The 14,823-nt window shown below is 36.3% G+C and overlaps 1 protein-coding gene across 1 annotated transcript in view; it reads left to right on the top strand.

Moving 5' to 3' along the window:
• LOC124722172 overlaps positions 1–14,823 on the top strand; it is an 830,020-nt gene that overhangs the window by 777,868 nt on the left and 37,329 nt on the right. Inside the window, exons 68-69 of the mRNA XM_047247373.1 lie at positions 2,527–2,666; positions 8,859–9,059. Coding sequence (XP_047103329.1) covers positions 2,527–2,666; positions 8,859–9,059 — 341 coding nt within the window. The remainder of the gene's footprint in view (positions 1–2,526; positions 2,667–8,858; positions 9,060–14,823) is intronic.

Below are 14,823 nucleotides of genomic sequence, written 5' to 3'. Positions count from 1 at the left end.
GCAGAAATTTACAGTCAAGTAAGGATGTCATATGGTATACAGTACTGAATGAAGAGAAATAGGGGAAGCCATATGAAATTTTCAACAATGGACAGACAAATGCACACAGTGGAATTCAGTCCAGATCTCTGCCACTCATCACCAATGACTGAAAGAATAAATTGAATAAAGGAATTGTGGAAGACAGATATGTAACTCTAGATGCATCACACATTTCTTTCTCAAATATATTTTGTTCTTTGCTTGTTTAAATTGGGGCCATTCGTCTCAGGTACAGTAAAATTTATGAACGGTGGGTTCCCTGCAGCTGAATGGCAAACACAAGAGACACTGAAAGCTGCATCACTGACATTTTTGACATGGTATAATGTAGATGGAAATGCCTTTCTTGATAAAATTTTTGCTGGTGATGAAATACTGTATGAGCATCTCACTTCACACCAAAGACCAAGTATCAGTCACTCAAATGGCATCAACTCTCATTACCTAAGAAATAAACTGCTCTGAAAACAAAAACAGAAGGAAACTTTTTTTTCTAGATCATAAGGGTGCTCCCTTGGTGGATTTCATGCAAAAAGCACTATAACCATTGCAGGTCAAATTTTGATATACTAAGGCAACTACAATGAAGATTCCAAAATTGTAGACATAGTATGCTTTCTACAGTGTTGTGCTTCTCCACATCGATGCCTTGCTTCATCATGCTGCTGCAACCATACACTTGTTGAATCAATCTGTGTGGAAAATTTTGATCTGGGTGTTGGTTCTAGTGATTTTTATCTTTCACAAAACTCAAGGGCAAGAAACATATTGAAACTGATGACAAAAATGCACTGAACAACTGATATAAAGGACTTGTGGCAACTGACTATGACAAAAAATGATAAAACTAATAGACAGATATGAAAAATCATTAAATAACAGATGTGATTAAGAAAGGAACTAAAGAAAGTTCCAATTTTGCAAGTGATACATCTTTTGTTAGTAAGAAATGTGAATATTTGTTGAATGTATTAAAGCCAAATTGTTGTTATCCTCATATAGGAACAAAACCTACGTTAAGTACAGTTTACTAGATTATTTACAATTCTTCTGTCATGAGACACCCAAGCAACTTGTTATCCCTGACAAATATTGAGCACACACAGACATTTAAGCAGTCATTAGTCCCACTCTCCACACATGAATGGAATGGAAGGAAACCGTAATGACAGATACAGTGGGTAGTGCTCTCTGCCATGCACTCCACAGTGGTTTCCTGAGTGCAGATGTAAATGTAGAAACTTCCAACTCATTTTCAGTGACACATGTCTTAAATTGCAATTTAATCCACAATCATTGCCAAAAAGTGCATTATGAGGAGTGTTTAAAAGTACCCAAAGATAATGTGTTGCATCCAGGTGGTTTTCTATTTTAATAAAAAAATTCAGAATGTGACCAACGATGACATGGAGGTGTGCAAGTTCTTTATGGTACCTTGCAGTGTGTGGATGTGTGTGTTTGTGTTGTCTACTATTGTAGCTATACACCTTCAATGCCAACAGATTTTGGTAACTGTATGCCAGATCTTCCGATTTATGCTGTATTGACAAGACATTAGGCAGTATAATAGGATATAGAAGTGTTATAGACGTGTGGAGACAGTCCTGTAAGCCATAAAGGCAAAACAGCATATATAGTACAACATGATGCTGATCATGTCAATGTATGGAATTATCCAAAGAATTTATAAGCATACTAGAAATTTACAAATGCAGCTGCACCACAATAGCATTACACAATTAATATCGCAGCACTCATCAGACATATATATGCATTTGTACTCACCGACCCACTCACTCCGTATCTTTACTTTTCTTTTGCGTGGCTACATTATGCAGTGTACTTGAAGGTTAATTTTTTTATTTACACCACTTCCACCAGTTCTTGCTTTTCAAGTTGCATTTGAGCAGATTGTTATGTTCTTGTATGTGCCGATATAAACAGACAGAAGGTCTAGTGGCAGTGTGTATAATTGCTATTGACCACAAGATGATTTGCACATTGTTTGTACTACCGCTATTCTTCATGTCACTACTAGAGATTACTGAAAATCGTACAAAGTAGGGGTACATAACAGGAAACCAATAGTGAGACATGTTGTAAGGGCTCTTCTCACACGGGTGATATAAAACTTACTGGAGGCAAGTTATTTTCTGCAAGACATTCATATTCAGTTTTGACATTAATAAGATATAGAGGAACTGTATTTATCCACATTATGTATTTATTGTAGAGGTGGCTAAATGAAGTACTAGAGCCTCATTTGACTTGTACAAATTTTCCTTTTTAAATAATTTGTTTTCCTTGGTCAGAGTACTATGCCCTGTACAAAGTTCCCAATTCATCAGATCGCCCTGCATGTGATTCTCTTTTATGGAATACATGTATATGCTTCAAGAAACTTATATTATCATTTTAGCATGGAAATATTTTTTATACATTTTAGAGGTGCTCATTTTGACTAATATCTGAATAAAATTACAGGTTGATCCAACACCATTCTGGAATATGTGCACAAACAGTGACCCAGTGAATGAAAATGAGGCCTGTGCAACTGCAATTGCATATATGCAGGCTTGTCTGCTGGAACACACCCCATTAAGAATTCCAGATACATGTGTAAAGTGAGTTATTGTCATTAAGGATTCAATACTATCTCAGAGCTATGTTACAGTATAGTTACATTCCCACTGTTCAAAAGTTTTTGAATTTTACTTTTGTCTTTCATGCATAAATGCTCCTCTTGAGACTTCATGTTATGTTCTAGTTTAAAAGGAACTGTTTTTAATTAATATACACAATATAGGAAACCATTCTGTACATGGACTCCAGTTCTGTAGTTTAAGGGCGGAAAGGTGTCAAAATTGTGCATTGTTATTTTCAACAGTCCATCAACAAAAGTAATTTCAAATTTTTATACTGAAACTAGGAACATTCTGTATGCTACACTTCTGTTGTTTTAAGAAGGTTCTTGCAATAACTGAGTTAGTGTGATTGTAATCATACAAATCATGCAAATGATGCAAACTCCTGAGCAGTGTCGTAGAACTACCATTCAATATCAGTGTAACTCTGAACAGAGTGACCTGTTTAGTACATAATAATAACTAGCACAGATTCTACAAACATTAATCACACAAAACACAGTTCATGCTTGTAACGTAATGTTCTAAAGGCACAGACAAAGTGAAAGTTTCTTCGTTTGCCAAAATCCTGTAACTCATGACCAATTAAATATCTATTAAAGAGAATATATCGATATCTCAGTTCTTCATTGCCAGAGTGTCCCATATTATCTTTGATGAACAGCAAACAGTAGACACAGAAATAACTTTCAGTGTGAATATCTGGTGGATTAACACTGCGTGCTAGACCAACATTCAGACCCAGAAGCTTGCATTTCACAAGAAATGCTCTTACTGTCTGGGTTATCACAATCTGCCCTCACAGCTTTACATCTGCCAGTACCTCACTCCTACCTTCCACAGAAGCTCTCCTGCTTTCAAAACTTCACAAAAGCTCTCCTGTATGTCTAGTGAGACTAAGGCTACATTTATGCTGCAACTTCACTGCCAGCATGTCACTGCTTGCTACCAGCACATTGCAATTCGCCAGAAGTATTACCCTAGCAACTGTTCACATTGAGCTACTTGCAGTGATGTGAAGCACAAACAATATTCTCTGCGCCATCTGATGATGGTAATGGTGATTTTGTCACAATAAAAATGTGGTTGTTGCCAAGGAGAAAGGAGATATGGGCTGCATCCTTTGCATAAAGAACATCCACAATGTATATACTTTTGCCTGTTCTAAATGTAGCTCAAAAATTAGCCAGAGCACTTTTTCAGACAGTTAAAATTGTTAAAAAAAATTCTTGTTTATTTTAAATAATATTGTAACAGAAATAGCTAAACATATGAATGTTCTGCCCAAAGTATTATTAACGCAACTTCTGTGGAAGACTGTTTGGTAAGTCTATTCACTCTGAGGCAGTATTTCCTTTTTTATACACATTTATTTTACATACTACTTCACCTCATGTAGATTTTTGATCCAAAATTTTTCCAAATAATAACAATAACCTAAGTGAAATGGAGGAGGTAATTTTGAAAAATTCTTACACCTAATATTATCCAGTAAAAAGCATTTGTGATTATCTGTATGTGATGATCTGTATGCCTCTGATACTAGGTAACTGTGTGTTCAAAAATGGTTGAAATGAGTGCCTGTTTAAAAATGTTGCTTGTAGCTCTCATTCATGAAATTATCTCATAGGCTCACAATGAACAGTACTGTATGCATACAGTGGACTCCTCAGTATGACACTGCAGAAGTGCAATTAGTATATAAAGGAGATTGCTTACTAAACACATGTGTGTCCCATTTTAGAATATTGCTCAAGTGTGTAGAGTCAGCACCTCCTATAGAAAGACAACCTGTGTGCCCATCTGTGATGTCACATACATGGTGTCCCAAATTATATAATTTGGGACCATCTTTCTCAGTAACTATTCTTATGACCTTTGTTACCATTCCAGTGCCTAGCATGCCAATACTAATCTACTTTCACAGTTATTGGGAGTGCCTCATCTGGGGTTTGATCAGCTGGAGACTCTCATCTTCACATTGGATGATTAATTGTAGCAAATCCTGTCAGATTTTCAGTTGACAGCACAAGAGGTCATGATCACCATGGCTGCTGACCTGCTTTTCCAGAAAATCATTTCAGTGGTCCAGATGAGTCCCCAGAGTGTGTCTCTTCAGATGCCGATCCAGTGTGGCATGCGTATTTTCTCCTATGTGTTCAACTCAACGTTGTCCAGGGAATCCTCATGCTTGCCACAGAAGAGCAATGCGGCTGAGTGGCTGCCACCAGGTGTTGTGTCCTCACATTCTCCAGTTGCTGTATGCTTTCCCCTGGGACATGACTAAATGAAGGCATTGGTGTGATGTCATGTCTACTGACTGATTGATCATTACATTGAACACTTGGTGCAGGCTTGCTGAACCAGGCTGTACTACTGTGCCAGTTCCTTCCTTAGTCAGACCCAGACCATCCTTGGGACAGCGTGCACTATGATTTTGTGGGTCCATTTTTGAGCAGCATGTGGTTGTTGGTGGTCAGTGTGCTGGCAAAATTCACATACCACTTGGCTAAGCTCTCGTCCACATTATCAACAGCCACTATTTGCCTGTTGTCAGTTACTTTTTTCCATTGAGGAATCCCTAGGACCCTCACGACCAATACTAGTAGGCAATTTTTATCACTGGAGTCTTGAAGGTTTTAGCATCCTCAGTGGTATTCAAACAGTGACTACCATCCCATTTCCCCCAACTTCTAACTCAGAGATGGTGTGCTTCGTGCGTACATTCGAGACTCATGTGAAGAAGTCTGTTCATGCCTCTTCCCACAATGATGTATTGTTGAGTTGTCTGTCTATGTACTGGACAATGCCAGTCAGTGGGTGCAGTCCAGTCTGACAGAACGTTTACATGGGCACCAGCCCCAGGTCCACCTGGATTTGTTGCACCCTGAGTCACATGCCACTGACCACCATGGCTCGCTGCGTTTTCCTCCTGGGCTGCCATGTGGGCCTGGACCTATGGCAGTGACTGGGGTGGCTGCTAAGGGTTGTGGTGGGCCACAAAATGTCAGCAGTTTTTTTATGGTTAATGTTGCCAATGATGCCAATGATGCCTATTAGTTGCCAATCAGCTGAGTTTCAGGGACAATCACCATGTTGTTATTTGAGCAGGACCACACTTGCAGCAGTGTACCTCATCTTTGCCACCCCCTCCATGCCCTCCACCATCCTCCCTTTGCCTGCAGTCTCGAGTCCCAGCACAGCTCATGCCTTCACCTGCCATGGTGGAGCCCATGGATTTTGACCCCCTCCCCCTGCTCCTTCCCTTCTGCTTCCTCACCCCTTTCATTGATGGAGGTGGTATTGTCCCTACTGCCACCCTCTGCCTCCATGTCCTTTCACCCCTCCAGTGGAGCCGGCAGCATTGGTGTTGCTTCCTTTAGTGGTCAGCCCATTGCCAGATTCTCCGTCTTTACATCTGAGGTTGTGGCCCAGGCCTAGCAATTTTCAGCCTTACATTGCCTTCTCTGGGGGAGAGATTTAGTATGCCTGCCATTGGATGTCGCAGATGAAGGCAGATGAGCTGGCATTTGTAGAACAGTGGAGTAGTTCAAAAGTCTAACACGGAGGGCACACACTTTGTGTCAATAGGTAGACCTGTTTACTTGGAATCAGCAGTAACCAGAGCATGCCAGTGCTCCTGCAGAGTTAAACTGCCATGACTTAGCCTTGTGATTCATACCTAAAGTTTTCAGGTGTTCAGTCATTAGCCACCTGTGCCAGCAACATGCTGAGTATATCGTTGTTTGTGTATCTAAAAGGGTCCAGGTTCTCCATGTCCCATGGTTCAGTTCACATTGAAAGTTCATTCCACGACAGGGTTCTGTTCCCCATTTGTTACCAAATCACCATCAGCCTGTGTAGTATCCATGGTAACCATGTTGAGTAGCAGCAGTGTCACACCTTCTGCAGATTCTAAAGAGTCATTACTGGCTTCAGCAGTACATTGGCCATCTTTAGACTCTATATGTCTTAGATGGTATTTAGTAAACTAAGTGCTGTCATACTAAAGCTAAGAAAATTATTGTTCATAGACTTAGTATCATAATGCCTGTAGATTATTGTGCAGAGGACACAATTAATTATCCTGATGAACCCTATACAGAGATTTCACTACAGTACATAGACTCATTCTGGTTACTTGGTCACTTAGGTGTACACTATTCTTTTTGAGCATTGTTTATCATTCTTGAAACTACATTTCACTCCTTATATAGACTACGGCTTGTAAATACTGAGAATGATCTACCAATCCTTCTCTATTTAGTCATATCCTACTGCTGGGTGCTCTAATAAAGAAAGCAATATCTGTTCAAATATAGCTTTCGAAGCTGATAACTGATTTCTGCATTATGTCTCATGATGTGTTATTGAAGCTTGTTAAGCAGCTTCCAGGTCTTAAATTGATTGATACTGTATTTTTACTGTGTTTTTATATTCATTGCAAATATCAAATATTGCAAAGCACCTGTAGCTCATGTATAACTAATTTCATTATAGCCTTTGTTTTTCTTGTCTGACATTATATTTTTCAGCTTACTTATTGTATGGTACCTTTCAGCTGAATTCTGCTATGAAGCTGTGAATGTGAAATGACAAACAAAGCATTCAGAGTTACTAAATTTCCTAATGGTTTCTCTCATATTTCAACACATTCCACCAGATAAACAACTAACTCAGTTACATCTATCATAGTCTTTGTTCTTGTTGAAATGAAACAATACCCTTACTTGCATCTAAGTCTTTCAGTACTCTGGAACTGTGCTACTGACAGCTGTTATTTGAAGAAAACACAATTCTCTTTCTGCGTCCATTGATGATATGTCATGTTCATTTCTAAATAAACTGAAGTATGCAGTTAAAATGACAAGAATATGAAAAGTAGGTAATATGATAATTCACTTGACACCAATGCCAGAAGGTCAACATTCAGTGTGAGATTTTTATGACAAAGTTTCCTTACTTAGAAGCCAAATGTAAATTGAAAGAAGTCTCAAGGCCCAAAGGTGGTCAAGGCTATTGAAGGAGGGGCAAGCCTGTCAGATTAGGAATCAACATAGAGATACATTAGAAGAGACACTGCATGCAAGCACTGGAATTCATGGAATAGGGGGCAACATCCAGACATTTATAATCCTAATATGAACTGAGAGTTTTGACAAGACAAGAAACTGAACAGGTTAGCAAATGAATATGAAGTTGGTTATCTGTTGAATTTCTCCTTGTTTCCTTCTTCTTTCTCTTTTCTGTTGCAACAGCTTGTCTTTGCTTACGATGATTCCTCATTCTCAAACCTAATTAAGGCTTCAGCACACATTCCCAGTTTTGGTATGAATGTCTGTTTTCAGCCTTATATTATGAACTTTGCCCATTCCATTCTGTCCTTTGTGTTATCTTCCTGCATTACTTTTCTTTCTTATTCTGTTGCTCTTTTTGATAATTTTTCTATTTTTTGACAGCTTTCCATCTTGTCTGTTTCATTTCTCAATACTGAATATGGGATCCCAGAAGTTTATGATTATGTGTCATATTTTGGGAAAACTTTGCTTCAACCCACTGCAGTTCCTCTAGATTAGATTTAGTGCAACATGACAATTTGAATACGCATTTCATGCTGCATTCTCATTTGTAATAAATGAGAATGTCAATAACAGACAACCATGCCTTTGTAACTGGCAGTCAGCTTCACTGAACTTTAGAAATCCCTCAAGACTTGTGGATGATTTTCAAGTTGTATTTGGCAATGACACTGTACTTATTATCTCACTGTTTTAAATTGAATATATAATTGTATTACACATGTAATTAATATATTTATTTTTCAAATGTGTGTGTATTCATTAAATATCAAAAACAACTACATTATGTTCCTGTTGAACATGTAAAGCAAGCTGTATGGAATATGTGCGAAAATTTTAAATTATTTTTTTCCAATTTTTGTAAAACTTACTGATCTCATGACAGTATTTATTGTCTCAGTTTCAACATTTAATACGTTTTGAAACTTATTTCCATTCATGTACCTCAGATTTAAAATCTAATCTTATGAAACTTTCAGAAAGTGTTCTTGGTACTCTTATTTTACATCCAAGCTTCTGAAGATGTCAAAACTTTTTGAAATCTTTGGAGACTATTATTATTAATGAATTAATTGAATCATTCTTTGTCCAGGTGTGTCTTACCAAATGGGACAAATCTTGTGGAAGGAGATTTTCTACAGCTGAATGGAACCTCTATTCCCCATTCCACAGATATAGTCTTTATTGTTGAAGCTTCAGAATGTAATAAAAATATCAGGGAAAATCGAAATATAGATTTGTTGATATCCGCATTGTCAAAAGAATTAACTGATAATGGATTTGTATCAAACAGGTAAAAAGAAGTAAATAGTCTCTATTTTAACACTGTAGCCACATATTTATTTTTAAAGCTGTGTTTATTGATTTTTGTTATCAGTAATGTAAATTAACATATACTTACCTGTATAATATGTTTCTTTGTTATTGAGAAAAAATTGTTAAATTGAAAGCCAAAGAAAATGTGGAAACATTGGTCCTCAGTAGAAGATATGCATATAATGATGCTAAAGAATGAGCTAGATTTGACAAACATAAGTTACAAACTCAAAGATATTTATGGTCTGTCAGAGGCTACATTTTACAATCAAAATAATCTTGCTGCCACAAAAATATGTCAATGTTACACAAGCTTCACCCAGTACTTATTATTACTTCAGTTGTAACTGTAATTTTATTTATCCTGTTGATCATACAATGTGTGCAGAGAATCATGTGATGATATAGGACAAGTTAAAAATGGAGATGAGATGATACATGGGTAAAATGATTATTACAGTGATCTTATGATGATACAAATGTTCACATAATATATGTGTAATCCCAAGGACAGAAAAGTGTATAGGTGGATAGCTTGTGAAAAATTCAGAATTGCACACTATTTCTAAATAAGTTCACATTATTAAGGGAAAGAAACTATAAGCAAGTAACATGGAAATAAAAATCCATTACTATAGTAAAACAGTAAAGATGACACACTTCCGCATTAAGGTGTTTGGGTTTACATACAAAGTACAGAACATGGACAAAACAAATTTTTATGTTTCAAAATATTCATCCATACTATAACAAAACTTTGCAATAAATATTTATGGACAGCAGTTTTAAATTTTGAGGTGTCTTTTTATTTTTGTAATGTTATAAGGTAGCTTATCGTAGAGTCTGCTCCCTGTTTGCAGTAGTCCATTCTGTTTTAGTGTTGTGTATGCATGTTGAACATACTGCTTTCTCCATGTGTTGCACAGATGGATACTCTGGTTAGTCGATAAAAGACTGTTCCTATTTCCTAAACAATATTATTATTGTAAGATATTTAGACATGGTTGTGGAAGGATGTGAAGTTCCTTAAATAAAGTTTCGTGTGAGCTTCTTGTGGTAGCATTTTCTATTGCTCTTAAAATTCTCTTTTGGCATATAAAACAACTTTTGCTGGCAGATGCATTTCCCCAAAAGATTATTTCACATTACAGTAGAGATTCTACCTGGGCAAGGTATACATTTTTTAGTGTTTCTTTCACGGTACAACCAGAAAGAATTTTGACAGTATAACACATGGTATTCAATTTATTTGTAATGCATTTTTCATGTTGGATCCATCTTAGATCTTTTTGGATTCATATGCCAAGAAATTTTGTAGGGCTTACATTTTCAAGGGTTCTGGTAAACATCTCTATATCTGATGTTAGTGGACATTTATTTTACACAGTGTGTAAGTGCATTGTAACTGTTTTTTCTATGTTTATTACTAAATTGTTAAAATATGTGTGGTACACTTTTTAATCTCGTGCATTCTGGCCCCTCCTTTTATTATCACACTTGTGTCATCTGCAAATTTTATGTAATTATGGTGTGAATTGGTCAGTTCCAAGTCATTTGCAAAGAGTAGAAACAGAATTGGTGCTAGAATGGAGCCTTGTGGTACACTGTACTTAATGTTCTGCTTTTTTGAGCAGTAGGACTTTATCTTGTTCCCTTCTTGGATAGCAAACTCAACTATTTGCTCTCTATTTTGGAGATAAAATTTGATCCATTCATAGGCTGGGCCCCTAATACCTTCAGCTTCAAGTTTCTTAAGCAAGATGTTGTGATTGATGACAATGAATGATCAGTGTCTGGAACTTCTGAAGAGCGACATGTGCACAGTCATCTTTCTTGTAATACGGCTTTACAAGCAGAACACAATCCTGCATCGAGACAGTCATGGTGAATGTCACAGATGCGAAAGGAGGAAAAGCCATGAACCCAGTATCTTTATACCAACTTCAATGGGTCATGCACATGACAGGTGTTTTCATTTACGTATTCTCACACATATGGCTCCATCTATTGATCAATTTTCTCACTATTTTTTTTCTTCTGCGATACATTTTTCTCCCTTATCCGATAATATTTCTTTGCAATTTGACATCATTCTGACCCATGTTCTTATTTCTACAGCATTTTGAAAGTTTAACTCTAATTATAATTGCCCTGTATATTGTCATCACCATATACTGTGGGCTCCATGCATATAATTTCAACAGATGTGTGAGTAGTTTAAAATTATTTTTATTTCTTATGTTCTATGTGTGGTTGAAATGATTCTCCTCAAATAATATTTGACTGCTGTGTAAGAAGATTATATTTTCATAAATGTATATTGAGGGAACAGTTAGGATTTGTAATGTCCAAACTAATGGGCAACAAGACCCTGTTTGCTGTGGAGTACAGATACGAGTGTCACTCCAAAAGAAATGCACACTATTTTTGTAAAAATACAGTTTTCATTCTGCATGTGTGAAAGTTTTGCAGTGTGTAGATACATCCTTCACGCTTGTTTTAAAACTTAGTTCAAACTGTTCCCGTGAGTGGCACCGTGACAGCATGTCTTCAAGATTGTAGCAGCCATCTTGACGTTCATCAGAAGCAACATGCAGTCATAGAATTCCTGTGCTGTGAAAACGAGACAGTGGGAAACATCCACAAGAGGTTGAAAAAGGTGTATGGAGATGCTGCTGTCAATCGCAGTACAGTTAGTTGGTGGGCAAGCAGGTTACATGGTGAAAGCGGGTATGGCAATATTGAGGATTCTCCTCGCAGTGGCAGGCCTTGTACTGCACACACTCCACACAATGTGCAGAGAGTTATCGAATTGGTGACTGCTGACAGACGCATCACAGTGAATGAATTGTCACACTACATTAGGATAGGGGAAGGAAGTGTTTGCAGAATACTGAAAGTGTTGGCTCCCTTGTGTTCGCTGCCAAACAGTGGCTCCAACCGTGTGGGTATACAGGTGCTGGTTGCAAGATGGTGTAAGGCAGTTGAGAGGGATGGAAATTATGTGGAGAAATGAAAATATTGTTCCTAAAGGATGTATTTACACACTGTAAAACTTTCAAACATGTAGAATAAAAGATGGATTTAATAAAAAATAGTTTGCATTTCTTTTGGAGTGACCCTCATATATCAAAAAATTTTCTTTTGCAGTTCCAGTATTCAAGATACACTGCTTCAATTTCCCCAGAAAATTATCCCATATCTAATGACAGATTCAAACTTTTGCATGTACTCTAGTCAGTGGAATTTGTTAGTATTTGCATTCCAAATGTGAAACTTGTAACTTTATTTGATAGGAAGTCAATATGTGTATTCCAGCTTAAGTTCTTGTCCATATTTAGTCCCAGGAATTTAACCATATCAACTTCTTTCATAAGTTGATTGTTATGTTGTATTTTGAGTTCCACGAATTTTGAGTGTTTGGTTTTGAAATGGACCAAGTTTCAACCCATTTAACTAGAACCAGTGTGATTACGATGGAGCTCGTAATTTTTTGTGCATTGTCATCTTCAATAATCTGGAAACAGAACTGAAGGGCAATTTTTATTTATGGGTAAGTCATTTACGTAGAATAGGAACAGGATTGGCCCCAAAATGGAGCTTTGAGGCACACCTTGTGATACTGTACTCCATTGAGAATAATAATTCACTGCATCTGAGATGATAGTTATCCTTTGTTTTTTGTTGTGCAAGTATGATGTTAGCCAGTTTAGAGCATTGTTCTTAATCCTGTATATGTTTAATTTGTAGATAAGCAAGTCATGGTTGATGGAATCAACTGCTTTTGTGAGATCACAGAAGATACCTGCAACTTACTCCTTTGACCCAGTGATTTACATATCTTTTCAATAAAATTATTCACTGTATCCAGAGTGTTTTTTCCTGGTTTAAATCCAGGCTGGTTACTTATAATAATATCTTTATTACAAGAAAATTTTTCATCTGACTTGCAGCTACTTTCGCTAACACTTTGGTCAGGACTGGAAGAATAGAAATGAGGTCATAGTTTCCCATGTCTTCCCTCAACACTTTCTTGAACAGAGGTCCAACTTTGGCATACTTCAAAACATTGGGAAAGCATCCCTGTTCAAAAGACTGGTTGAATATTTTAGTTTCGAGAGGTGCTGTTATGCTACACAATGTTTTAATCACTTTAGTGGTATCCCATCCCACCCAGCAGAGTTTTAATTTTGTAATGGTAGTATAACATTTTCCACATGCTTTATTGTGACTTTTTTAAAAGCTGTAAGATACTCAGCTTCTTGGTGGAGTCCAAAGGGATTTTCTTTAATCTGCATCAACATCTGACTTTGCCACATTTATGAAGAATTCATTTAAACACTCAGATATTTGAGCCAGGTTTACAATATAGCTATCATCTACTTTAATCCTAGATAGTTCATTATTACTAACTCTAACACCTACCTATGATTTGACAACAGACCATACTGCTATTGTTGTACTTTTATGTTGTACAATGAACTCCTTGTTCGCCATTTGTTTGGCTGCCTTCACAACTTTTTTTTTTTAGTTATAGCTTTACAATGACAAACATACTCAGTAAAATGTCTGTTTCTATTATATTTCAGTTAATTGTGGAGTTTCCTCTTCCTAGCACTAGAAATTTTTGTACCCTGAGTTCTCCATTTAAGTTTATTAGTCGTTTTGTTGCATGTGGTTCTAAGTTGAAAAGTTTCTTTAAATATTTCAAGAAAGCAACTTTAAAAATTGTCAGATGTTACTATTACTTGAAATACAGCTGTTGTACGGCCATTCAACCTTTCTTAACTTATTTCTAAATATAACTGATATACATTTTTTTTTCATTGAAGTTTCTTCTCATATCCCTTTTGTTATATGAAATTTCTTTCCTAATTTTTGGTAGTTCAGTGAATAATGCAGAGTGGTCAGTGATTCCTAAATCTATGTAAAATTTATAAACATCTTCAAATACATAATTTGTTAGAATATTATCAATATAGGTAGTTGACTGTGCATTTACTCTAATGGGTTGCATGAATTTTATTTTGAAGCTAAAGATTTTTATTAAGTCAGTGAGTCAGTGAATTTGGACACATCATTGCTTTCAACAATGATATTAATGTTTAAATCAGCAGTTATTACTATGTATTTCCTTTTTTCTTTACTGAGTTCTTCAAGCAGGCAATGAAATTTCACGAGAAAAGCTTTAACTGTAGCTTCCTCTGGTACTCTATAATTGGAAACTACTATGACATTTAGGTCCCTCAACTCAGTTCAGCAGCTTTCAAATATACACTCTTCAATCAGATGATTAAATCATTTATTATTTCATATTTTATATCAGAATGAGTATGTATACAAGAGTTTCCATGTGATTTCTCTCATCTACAAAAGCTGTTAGCTAATTCAAAATTTTCAATTTTATTAAGAAGTTTAATATTTTTAGATGCAAGCCAATGTTCATTGAGGCAAATAACTTTGATATTTCAACATTCAGATGGAATAATTTATAATTCATCCACTTTATGACTTTGGTTTAAAAGTCAGCATTTACATGTTAGTCCATTTATAGTGCATTATGTAGGGACATTCTTTTCTAGTTATGGTCTCAAGCATACTCTTTCTTTGGGACTGTTTCAGTCCTGCCATTTTCATTGCCAAACACTGTTTCTCATCCCCATCAGTTCTTTTAAATTTCCTCTATTTTGCAGAATTTTACATGTATCAGCAAACATTTTACTAAAATTTTGGATTCTAAC

This window comes from Schistocerca piceifrons, chromosome X, assembly GCF_021461385.2.
Source record: "Schistocerca piceifrons isolate TAMUIC-IGC-003096 chromosome X, iqSchPice1.1, whole genome shotgun sequence".
NCBI classification, from domain to species: domain Eukaryota; kingdom Metazoa; phylum Arthropoda; class Insecta; order Orthoptera; family Acrididae; genus Schistocerca; species Schistocerca piceifrons.
The sequence above is the reverse complement of the archived record's forward strand: the minus strand, read 5'-3'. Positions and strand labels throughout refer to the sequence as shown.